Source organism: Fukomys damarensis, unplaced genomic scaffold (assembly GCF_012274545.1).
Source record: "Fukomys damarensis isolate Sample0158 unplaced genomic scaffold, DMR_v1.0_HiC HiC_scaffold_16, whole genome shotgun sequence".
Classification (NCBI taxonomy): Eukaryota; Metazoa; Chordata; class Mammalia; order Rodentia; family Bathyergidae; genus Fukomys; species Fukomys damarensis.
Genome location: NW_022900928.1, coordinates 66,634,292 through 66,645,661, shown reverse-complemented (window position 1 = coordinate 66,645,661; position 11,370 = coordinate 66,634,292). Strand labels below are relative to the sequence as shown.

General features: G+C 49.6%; 1 protein-coding gene across 3 annotated transcripts in view; it reads right to left on the bottom strand.

Annotated features, from left to right (window-relative positions):
- Positions 1 to 9,635, bottom strand: part of Foxr1 (forkhead box R1) — a 61,413-nt gene extending 51,778 nt beyond the window's left edge. The window contains exons 1-3 of one of the 3 annotated variants that reach the window (XM_010629305.3): positions 9,136 to 9,635; positions 8,962 to 9,017; positions 3,599 to 3,761 (exon numbers count right to left, since the gene is read on the bottom strand). In XM_010629305.3, the coding sequence (XP_010627607.1) occupies positions 3,599 to 3,635 (37 nt within the window). In that variant the 5' untranslated portion in view covers positions 3,636 to 3,761; positions 8,962 to 9,017; positions 9,136 to 9,635. Of the gene's footprint in view, positions 1 to 3,598; positions 3,762 to 8,634; positions 8,937 to 8,961; positions 9,018 to 9,135 lie in introns of those variants that run through there. The other 2 variants (XM_010629306.3, XM_010629303.3) reach the window with 2 other exon arrangements.
- Positions 9,636 to 11,370: the final 1,735 nt, after the last annotated feature.

Sequence of the window (11,370 nt, the reverse complement as noted above, 5' to 3'; positions counted from 1 at the left end):
GGCAACTCACTATGTCGCCCAGGATGGTCTCGAATTCACAGCGATTCTCTGCCTCAGCCTCCCAAGTGCTGGGATTACAGGCATGCGCCACCATGCCTGGATTGGACCTTGCTTCTTGATCCATTCTTCCAGTCTGTTTCTTTTGATTGGTGAATTGAGACCATTAACACTGATGGTTATATTGGGCTGGGGATCTAACTCAGTGGTTCTGTTGCCTGCCTTGCAAGTGCAAGGACCCGAGTTCGATCCCCAGTACCCCTCCTAAAAAAAAAAACCAAAAAACAAAACATCAATGGTTATATTTAATATGTATTGTCTTATTTTTCTTTGTTGGCTTCCTTCTTCCCTTTTGTGTTTAATTTTTTGCCTAGCCTGGTAGATTCATTCTGTTGGGGTTCATGGAGTTGTAATCTTTATTGTTTCTAGAATATCTTTCAGAACACTTTGGAGTGCTGGTTTGGTGGTCATGAATTTCTTCAGATGTTCCTAGTCATGTAAGTATCTTATTTCTCTATTAATTTGAAGTTTAGTTTTGCAGGGTACATCAGTCTAGGTTGGAGGTTGTTTTCCTTTAGGGTTTGAAATACTCTGCTCCTGGTGCTCCTTGACTTGAAAGTTTGTGTTGAGCAGTCCTTCATGATTCTGATGGGCTTTCCTTTGTAAGTAATTTGTTTCTTTTTTTCTAACAGCTTTTAATAATTTGTCCTTGTGTTGAGTTTCTGGAATATTGGCTAATACATGCCTTGGGGAAGATTTTTTAAAAAATCATGGCTAATTGGAGTCCTACATTCCTTACTTATCTGTATGTCAAATTCTTTTTCCCTATTTGGGAAGTTTTCTGCCATTACTTCTGAGAACAAGTTTTTTATGTTATTTGTGCTATCTCCTCCTTTTTCATTGACTCCAATCATTCTTACGCTATTCTTCTTTGCATCATCTAGCAGCTGCTGGATTGATTTCTCATGAACCTTTGCGTTTTTTTTTTTTTTTTTTTTTTTTGGTACCGGGGATTGAACTCGGGTCCTTGCCCTTGCAAGGCAGGTCACTGAACCGCTGAGCTAAATCCCCGGCCAATTTTTAAGAAATGTCTCTTTTCAAGAAATGTCTCTTTTTCTGATCACTAACTGCAGTCCTGTCTTCTGTATATGATATTTGCTCATTCTCCTTTGTAAACTTTCAATGGAGTTTTTAATCTCCTGGTTCTCTGTTTGAATCTTTTTTCATGGATTCCATTTCTTTCCTATGCTGGGTGTTTATGGCTTCCATCATGCTCCTGAGCTCCTCTTTTTTTATTGGTATCTTTCATTTGGGCCACCATCTCTGTAGTTATCTGAGAAATTATTTGTGCTTTGATTTTTTTTCTAGAGCCTTGTTCATCTGCTTTGTTACTTCTGCTGTTACCACTTCAGAGAGTTCAGGTGGGTGGCTTTTGGATTGTTCCACTTCATTGCTCCTGCGGTTTGCCTTTGGTGAACTGAAAGTCTGTGGGGGTTGTATCTTGTTTAAGTGTCTTCTCATTTTCTATTTTCTTTTTAAGTTTTATTCCTGAGTTGATGCCTGTAAATTGCTTATGGTGAGTAGCTTTATTGCCAGTATTCAGAACCCTTAGGAAATGACTACTTCTCATAAGTTTCTTCCAGGTGTAGCTTTCTTTTGTTTCGTTTTTGTGTTTGTTTTTGGTACTGGAAATTGAACTCAGGTCCTTGCACTTGCAAAGCAGGCGGCAGAACCACTGATCTATATCCCTGGCCTGCTTTTGGGTTTGAGTCTTTTGAAGGATCCTACCTCTTCAATTTATCAGGCATAAGAAGTTTCTGCTACTTAGCCCAGCTGCCAGTTCTTTGGAACTGGCCTATAGTTGTTTTGTTTTTTTCGAGACAGGGTCTTTTTATGTTTTTTGTTTTTTACATTGAATATCATTTTTATTCCCCAAAAGGAAAAAAAAATCTATCAGAAGGGACATGCCACTTAATAAGAACCTATTATGTGACAGAATTTGTGCCAGGAGCTGCCCAGATATGTTCACATTGCATTCTGATGCTGCCTCCTGCTCTATGCAGCAGGAGAGGCTGAGTCTCAGAGGGTGGCTGAAGTCCCTGCCTGGGTTTCTGTCTGTGATGAGTGTGTGTGGAGCTGTGGTTTGAGACAGAGTCTTCCTGTGTAGCTCAGGCTGGCCTTGACTTCACTATGTATAGTCCAGACTAGCTTCAAACTTGCAGTGATCCTCCTGCCTCAGCCTCCCAAGTGCTTCAGGATTACAGGCATGTGCCACTATGCCTGGCCCAGAGGATGACTCTGGAGCATGGCCTAATAAGGACCTGGGGGCTGGGGATTTAGCTCAGTGGTTTTGCTGCCTGCTTCTAATAAGGACATGCATTTGCCTCTCCAGTATTATTGACGATTTTTGAGAGCATCAGCCAGGACATTCATGTGCACCATTATGGCTCAGCTGCTAAAGGGAGGTTGGAGGCAGGGCTGCTGGGACTACAGCCTCTGGGAGCTGTTGGAACCTGCATGCATCTCTAGAGCCAGGCTCCCAGAGCATCGTGGGATGCCTGGGTATGGTTCTCCCCTAAGCCTGCACAGACCTCCACAAAGCCAGGATTCCCAGCACAGGAGAGTCCCAGGTCCTTGCAGGGCCCCAAGGCTAAGCCTCAGTCTCTGAGCCTTATTTCCTTATTCTTACACTCTCCTTCTTGAGGCTCATGATGGTCTGATTTTACGTCATCAACAAACACTTCTACCCACATATACCTTGCTGTTTCTCAGTGTGATGTGACTTGGTATTGACCAGAAGGACATATGCTTTATGGTTTGGTCCTGTTAGATATTTTTGTTAACAGCTTATATGAAGATCTAATACATAAGCCTGGAGAGATCTAAAATCACATACAATCTTTATCTTACCATTAAAAGGTGAGATAAGGATCAGAAAAAATCAGTCCTAACAAAGTGAAATAATGAGAGGTCTTTATAGGACCTTAGCACACAATAGCTTGGACATGGTTTAGAAACAATTCCAGTGAAAAAGAATCAGGTGTTAGTAAGTTCAGTCTGAGTCATCAGTGTAATGTAGTTGCCAAAAGCAAATTCAATTTTAAGCTGTATTAGAGGAGGTCCGATGTTGGGAATAAAGGAAAAGTTAGATCCTCCTGCCTAACTCTGAGTTGGCTAGGTGTTACCACAGAAACAACTACTTGGTGAACTGGAAATCTCTCAACCAAAGAAGAGAAGAGTCAGTTGTCACTAGAGTGCCAGTAGGTGAAGGGTTATGAAGAAGACGAATCCGACTTACATTGTGTGACCCCCACGATGCGGTACGTGGACCACAGGGAGAGAGTTCACCCCAAGCAAGGAAAAGTGGATGTTCCTAACCAGAACAGGTTGCCTTAGGAAGCAATCAGCTCCCTGTGGCTGGAGGTGTTCAAGATGATTCTGGGACACTGCTTGCCTGAAACGTTGGCAGAGAGTTCAGCATCGCAAGGATTTTGAAGAGGGTAGTCAGTTTTGGAGGTCCACTCCCACTAGGATCTGTGATTGTTCTGCCTTTGCACTTATGGTGCCCCTCACCCAGACCCCTCTGCTCCCCTGCACCTACCTGACCTCTCTCTCCAGACCCAGGCCAGTTTTCCCATTCTCCATCATGTCTAAGGAGGCATCCTGCACTGACTGCGTAGACTGCATCATTTCATCATTTAGAATCCTTTGTTGTTTCATTGTTCCCACTGGATATGCTCCTTGAGGGCAAGTGCTGATGTTATCTGTTACAGGATAAAAGCTTACTAGTCATTGACTGCTCCAGCCTTCTTCCACCCTGCCTCCCCACCCCCCAAGGTAATTTTATCCCTCAGCTGTTGTTGAAATCATGTCTCAGCCTGTTCCTTCCAGGACTTTTGTAATACAGAACTGGGAGGACAGGTGAAAGGGACAGGACTATGGAGGGAGAAGGAAGGCAACTTTCTCTGGAGAATGTCAGTAATGGGGGAAGAAAAAAGGAAAAGAACAGAATCTGAGAGGCTGTACCAATCTACTGCATAGGGAGATGGCAGTGGGCAAGGGAGACGGAAAAGCCCTGTTGAGTACAGAAGACAGAGGGGCTGGGTTGAAGTTCACCGAGTTACATGGTAATTGCTTGTAACTGCTTGCTACAAGGTGAGGCAAAGAGAAGCAGGGGAAAGGGAGTTTGAAAAGGTATGGCTGTGAGTTCTGAAATGAATTACCTTCTAGATAGAGATAGAAGGAAAAACTGACAGGGTCTCATCATATGGTTAGGCTAGCCTTAAACTCATTATGTAGCACAGAATGGCCTCAAACTCACAGTGATCCTTCTGCCTCAGCCTCCCAAGTGCTGGGATTACAGGCTTGTGCCACCACACCCTGCTATTGCTGGTTTTTGGATTGTAGGAGCACAGAACATATTTAGCCCACATGTCCTCTCACTTTCACAAGACCTAGTATAATCCAGGAAGTGGGCGCCCAGGAAGCACCATGTTCGTCCCTACAGACTGAGCACACAAGGTTTTGAGGCGGTAAGATCCTGCAGAGTCAGAGAGAGATGTGAGGCCTATTCCCTTCATCAGAGCGGTGCCTTTAAACATGCTTTCTACCCTGGGATTTCAAGTTGCCAATGCCCTAGGAGTTAGAATGAAGAATGGAAGGCCTAGAGAGGTGAATCACTTTGCTCAAAATCACTGAGCAGCTTTTAGGCCTGGCTGGGACTTCGACTCTGCCTGGCTCAAGGCCTCACCCACAACACAGGGATGCCTTTTTGGAGTGATCCACAGAGCAACATGGATATAAATAGGGTCATGTAGAGAGAAAGAGTGACCCAGGAGACTGGGAGTTCTCAGCCACCCTCTGGCTCTGAAGGATGTCCAGATAAGGAGGCCAAGCCTGCCTTTCTCCATCTTTTGGCCTCATAGGGAAATGAGCCAGAAACAGGAAGAAGTCCAGTGGAAAGTTGGAAACAAGTGCTGCAGCAGTACTGTGGAAAGAGTCTGCATGGGGGATTAGAAGGCTTGGGCCCTTCCTCCAGCTATCACTCACCAGCCATGTGATTTTAAGCAAGGCCTTTCACCACCATGTTAATCTCCCATCTCTTAAAAATAACAGTTCCATAGTGCTACGTGTAAGAGCATATTAGGGCAGTAACTAAATCCATTCTGAGTGCTGTCCCTCAATGCTCCCTGCTCAGCATGATCTCAGATAGGCTTGTGTTTTTAGTACAAGAATTAAATGGAAAGAAGCCAGGTGTGGTAGTACCTTTCTGTAACTCTAGCACATGGGAAGCTGAGACAAGAGGATTGCAAGTTCAAGGCCAGTTTGAGCTACATAGTGAGACCCTGTTTCAGAAAACAAAACAAACAAAAACAAAAGACTTACATGGCAAGAATTATATGCCCCAGGACTCAACTATCTTCCACCACCCTGGGAGGTAATTGACTGGCTGTGACTTTTTATGTGGCCCTGCCTCTGACAGTTTCTCCTTGGTTTTCTGTTCATTTAGTGGCAGTGGGGATCAAAGCTGGGACCTTGAACATGCTAAGAATGTGCTCTACCACTGAGCTTTACCCCAGCCCTTCTTCTGGGTTTAAGAACTCTTGTCTTCCTCATGCAGATCAGAGCTCAGTGAGTGTTTTTCTCTCAACAAGCCCATTCTGTCTCCAGGCTAAAGAAGATCTAGGAGCTAAAGGTATCCAATTCTTCCTTCTAACATTTGAAGAAATCAAGGCCCACAGAGCAGCAGCCACATATTCTGGACTCAGACCAGTCTTCTTTCCTTTGTGACTTGGAGAACTCACTAGAAGGGTTGTACAGGAACTCGGCCTTAGAGATGTCTTACAACATCTGGTTGTGCTCTCTCACTGGGATCCTGTTCTATCTTTAGACTTCCAGGGAGATGTATCTTCTCAAGGTAGCTGGTATGAGCTTTGCGCCCATATGTCTGGTTAGAACTACTCCCAAGGCGGCAGAAACCTCAGTTCAGATGCTGGTCCCTGTTGCAGACTCCCAAGTCCAGAGTCAGATCTGTCCTAATTGTTCCCCAAGTCCTCATCACACTGAATTAAAGTCCTATTTATTTGTCTGTTCCCAATTAGGCTGTCAGCTCTGTAAGGAGGACCATAACTATTTGTCCCTGGGCCAGGGATTTAGCTCAAAGGTTCCATCACCTGCCTTGCAAGTACAAGGACCTGAATTCAATCCCCGGTACAAAAACAAAAACAAAGAAAACCTTATTTGTCCCCAACATATATCTAGTGGTTAGTCCAGTGCAAGGCACATAATAGGCCCACAATAAATATTTGTTGAATGAACAAGTAAGCAAAAATGATCAGAGAAGTGTTCCGGAAGACAAGGAAAGTGGTGAGTTAGGTACAGCGTGTAAGGAACAGAGTCTCCTGTCAGTGAACTGCCTGGGCAAAGGGAAATCTTAAGAGTGGAGAGGAGGAGGGGAAGGAAGTAAGGCAATGGGAGGTGGAGGGGCCCTTCTACCACATCTTCTTTGCTGACCTGGGAAGGCTTCTGAGTAGATGGCAAGAGGGGTTTCAATGGTGTTGGGAATAAGAGGAAGTGACTATGAGTTCCTAGACTCAAGCGATTTATTTTGATGGGGAGAAACAGCTTGACTAGAGCGGGTGGGAAGCTGAAGGGACAAGGTAGCGGGCCAGAGATTTGAACCTTGTTAAAAGAATGTGTTTGCTGCGGGTCCAGCTGTAATGGGAGCCTGAGAAGGCCTGGAGCACAAAGAACAAGAGGAGAGCCAGCTCCCACTGCAGATCCCATCTGTTAGATGGAGGCGTGGGAAGGACAGACCCTGAGTCTTCTGCATTTTTCCAGCCCCCTTCAGGTGTCTGGGCGCTTAAGACCCAAGAGCAGAGTCCCTAAGGCGAGGATCAGGAAGGGGCTGAGGCACCCTGCTGCATGGGGATGTCTTGGCAAGGGTCTTGGGGCTCCTACTTTGCTTCTAGAGGGATTCTCTCCCTCGGAAGGTGTTGTCCCTCGGAAGGTGTTGTTCCCTGGAAGGAGCACTCCCCGTCTCCCACGTCCTTCTTCCGCGAACCCCTAGCAAGCACACTTTTGCCGGCGGTTGCTAAGCCAGATTTGACCACCAGGGGGCAAAAAAAGCAGCCCTTAAGGTCAGCGTCCCTCCTTCCCCACCCTCAGGCACCTGAGGCCAAGATAGGCGGTGCCTCACCTGGCTCCCACGTAGAGCCGGTGTCTCTTATTAACCCCTTCCTGGCGAGTCTTAAGTGCCTTCCTCAGGCAGTAATTCTCGGCAGAACTGGGGGGCAAGTCTGCCAGAGGCGGGGGTGTCGCCTATCGGAGGGGCTACGATAGAGGCTAAGTAAGGGTTTTCAGGGATTCAGGTCTTGGCCCTAGATGGGTCCGGGGAGCATTTCCCTGGGATGTGTGGCAGCCCTCTGGCTGCAAAAGAGGCAAAGGCTGCGGTCACCTGAGCTGGGGCCTTGGAGGCTGCACGTATAGGAGGCGTTTCGGGCAGAGCCCAGGCACCTAGCTTCCCGCATCAGTCAGGGCCTCCGCCCAGGCTAGAAGGTGCTGAGAGGGTAGCAGAGTGCAGGAGAGGCACAGAGTGTGGGAGTGGGGAAAGGACGGCGACACTGGGTAGGAGAGCAGACTGGATCCTGACGCTGCCAGGTGCCGGCTTTGCGGGATGCTCCCCCAGGGCCCTGCAGCCTTTTAGGACTCTGACCAGTCCAAGCTCCGGGATTGCGTTCCAGGCCATAAGGTGTTAAACTGTGGGTGGGAGTGGGGTTTGGAGTCCCTCCGTCCGTCCCTCCTTTCCTCGCGGCATCACCACTTCGGAGGCACCGAGCTGGCACGCAAGGAGTTAAGTCTGCCCGCAATCTGCAAGACTGGAGCCGGCGAGAGGAGGAGGGGAGAGGCGGGGGAAGAGGGCGGTGTGGGGGGAAGCCAACTGCAGGGAGACAGCGCCAGGAACCTCCTCCCCAGGGACCTGGCCCCTGGGCCCCCAGCCCCAAAAGAGGCCCTGCCCTCCCCGGGTCGTGCTGTCTTCCCCCGCCTTGCCCCCGCCCTCCAGCTTTGTGTCCTCAGAAGGGTGGGCTGCAGGATTTCCAGCCAAGCCTTGGCTGCCTGCTCAGTTTTTCCAAACCCTCCAGTCGGGGAAGGCGGGAGCCCTGTCAGGATAAGAGTCCCTCCCCCCTGCCCCTGGCGGCCCCCTCTACCAGCCTCTGGTTTCCAGCCCCCGCACCTTTTCCGAACTCCTTTCCCTTTCCGACCCTGGCCTCAGCGTCCGCTAGCCCCACCACTGTTGGCTCCCGGGTTCCAAGTTCAGGTTGGAGGGGAGCCAGGAAGATCCCACAAATCTTAGACCAGCGCTGGTAGAGCCACACACCGCAGGCCGACCCGGAGACCTGCGGGGCCCCGGCGCGACTCCCTGCCCGGCGCCCGCCCAGTCCGAGGACGCAGCCTCGGGCCAGTAGGGAAGGTGGCCCTGGGGTCCCCTTCCCCAGGATGGAGGCGGTGCTGCGGGCGCTGGCAAAGCCGGGCAGCAGGCACTAGGGGGGCCAGGCGCTAGGGCAGGCTTCGAGGAGGGGGCAAAGTGTTCCAGGGTTGGCAAGGTTCTGTCCAGCAAGTCTATTATATAATAATCACCATCTATCAGGAAGCCAGGCAGCTGGAGTGAGAGGGGAAGCCAAGATGCCCAGATCCGCTCCTCCTCTAGGGCACAGGCAGGAGTCTCCACCAGGATGGGGGTGTGGGCGCAGCAGTGAAATGATGTGGGGGGTCGAGGGGCAAGAAAGGGGCGCTGGGCAACCAACTGCCGCCTCGCAAGCCCCGCCCCCAGAACTCTGACTGACAAGGCCCTGAACCAATGATTGAAGTCACTGTGGGGCTCCAGTTTAACCCGTTCTTTGGTCCCAGCTGCTTTAGGGGATAGAATCCCTTCCCCGGAACTCTCAGGACCAGAACTCTTCCTACCTTCTCCGGCTAGGGCACGAGCTGGTGAAGAGCGCCAGGAGGAAGATCTGTTCGTTCTAGTTACCCCAGAAACAGGAAGATGCTGAGGCCCCTACAATAAGCAGCCCTAGGGCCGCCTGCATCCCCTAGCCCCGAAGTAAATCGCATTGCAAAGATGCGGTTGTGTGCACCTACTGTGTTTCCAGAAAAAGCCCAGCGTGGAGCTGGCACACCCACAGTGAGACACAATCAGCCATCTTCACACACCGTACCCACGCCAGCACGTCCACCGACAAACGCTGACCCTGACGCCGGCTGACACACCTGTGACAGCCCTGTGACACAGTGACACACAGATACCCGGAAACACACGGTGCCTCTCCGAGTTTGCCAGTAGAGGGAGCCGCTCTATTCCCGCAAAGGGCCGCTCGCCTCTCTCTTCGTTCCTCCGCTCTCTCTCCAGGGTCCCACCCAGAACTCCTAGCTGCCCAGAGCTCCGTCTCGACGTCCTGACCTGGAACCTATGCTGGAGGAATGAGTCAGAGCCCCGCCCAGGAGAGCGCTCCACAGGACATACTGAACATTCCTGAACTTCACTGTGGAACACATTTTCTTCGATCCCTTACCACCCAGCCACCACTCACCCTTACAGACCTTGCTTCCTGGACCTACTATGAATGGGGCTTGTACCAAAGGGATCCTGTGGCTTGATATCTACGTGTCCAACCCGCATAGACGGAGCGGACCCTTCTAGCAAACACCCTCTTTGAAAAGCAAGCCTTCTGCCTTGTGGCCTACTCTATACCTTAGACTCTGGGGAAAGAAGTCAAACCCTGTTTTCCTGGGTCCTAGCACTAGCCTTTCACAACAGAGTTCAGCCTCTGGGCTTCAGTTCCTTCCCTTTAAATGAAGATAAGACCTATTTCATGGAATTGATGATTCAACCCCTAGCCTGCCTCACAGAGGGTTTGGCCCAGCACTTAGTAGGTACTGTACTTGAGGAAGTTTGTTGATTGGATTAAAGCATGCTCAAGAGAGAATGTACATGAAGTGCTTTGTAAACCCAGTGTGTTAGGTGCACACAAAGATTAGTGTTACCTTCTTTCTGTGATGTCACCTTTACATTGTCCCTTCCCCTAGTTGGGCCTCACCAGACCTTGCCCAGTGCCCAGTATCTGGCACCATCAGCCCAAGTCAGTACTAACTGAAGTCCCTCTAAGGAACACAGCTGGCTGCTGAATCAGTCTTGTGGGGAACACAGAGGACAGAAACATGGTCTGGACCCTCACGAACTTTTTTTGGGTCCATCAGGTGTACACACAGGAGAAACAAGACAAAAGATGCACACAAGTGCAGAGGTGCTTGGTACAGAAGTGATAAATGGAAGAGGGAGGTCACTAGGGTGGGAACTGTCTGGAGTTCCACCTGTGAGTTGGGGGTACAGGAAACAGGAAGGAGTCCTGCTTTCCGAAGTAGTCTGTGCTTGTCACTTGTTGTTGGAGCAGTGACAAACAACTGTGCTCTGGCATGGGAGACCAAATTGTGTTCTGGGCTTAGCGCTGTAGCCAGGTAACCTGAGTATGGCTTAGGTAATGCAAGCCTCAGTTTCCTTACCTGTGTAATGGAACCATAACAGCTTTCTTGCAAGTTTGTAGGAAATACTGACATAACACATGAGATGTATTTTTAAAATTTAAATTTTTTACAATCTTCTTCAATGCGTCTACTGCCTTGAGGTGGTGTGTGTGTGTCTGTGTGTAGATTTTTGAATTAAGAGAGGGTCCTTTGGAGAAGAAAAGGTTTCTCTCCCAGAAATAATTTCTTAGCATCTGCTGGAGCTGCTGAGGATTGAGACGAAAAAAATCATGTGTCCTGAAGGACCTCATGGTCTACAAGGAAAGAAAGATGAATAAAGAGATGCTCAATGCATAATGGATGTGGGTGGTTACAATGAAGAGGGGATCCAGTGCCGTGTGTGTGTGTGTGTGTGTGTGTGTGTGTGTGTGTGTGTGTGTGTGTGTGTCACTCCTCCTCCCTCCACTACTCCTTCCAATCCCTGCAGATTGGAGGGTAGGTTTGTCAGACTTCTCTAGCCTATGATGCGGCTGGCGCGTCTCCTCCCAAATCCTCAGGAATGGGGAAGAGAGCCGGATAGAAGCTCCCCTCCCCACCCCCGGGCCAACCTGCCTCCCACCAGCCGGCCGGGCGCCTTACCGAGTCAGACCACTGGGAGGCTGGGGGAGCCGGGTTGGGCGAGGAGTCGAGCGAGATGGGGGAGCTCTTATTTTGACAGGGGCCTCTCCGGGCTCTGGTATGAAGGCAGAAGGAGGCAGCCAGAGAGCCCCGATGCTTATTCAGGCTGGGGAGAGGAGCCGAGTGGAGGGGCGCGCAAGGCTCCGACAGCACAGGGGAGCCCGGGGAGGCGGCGGC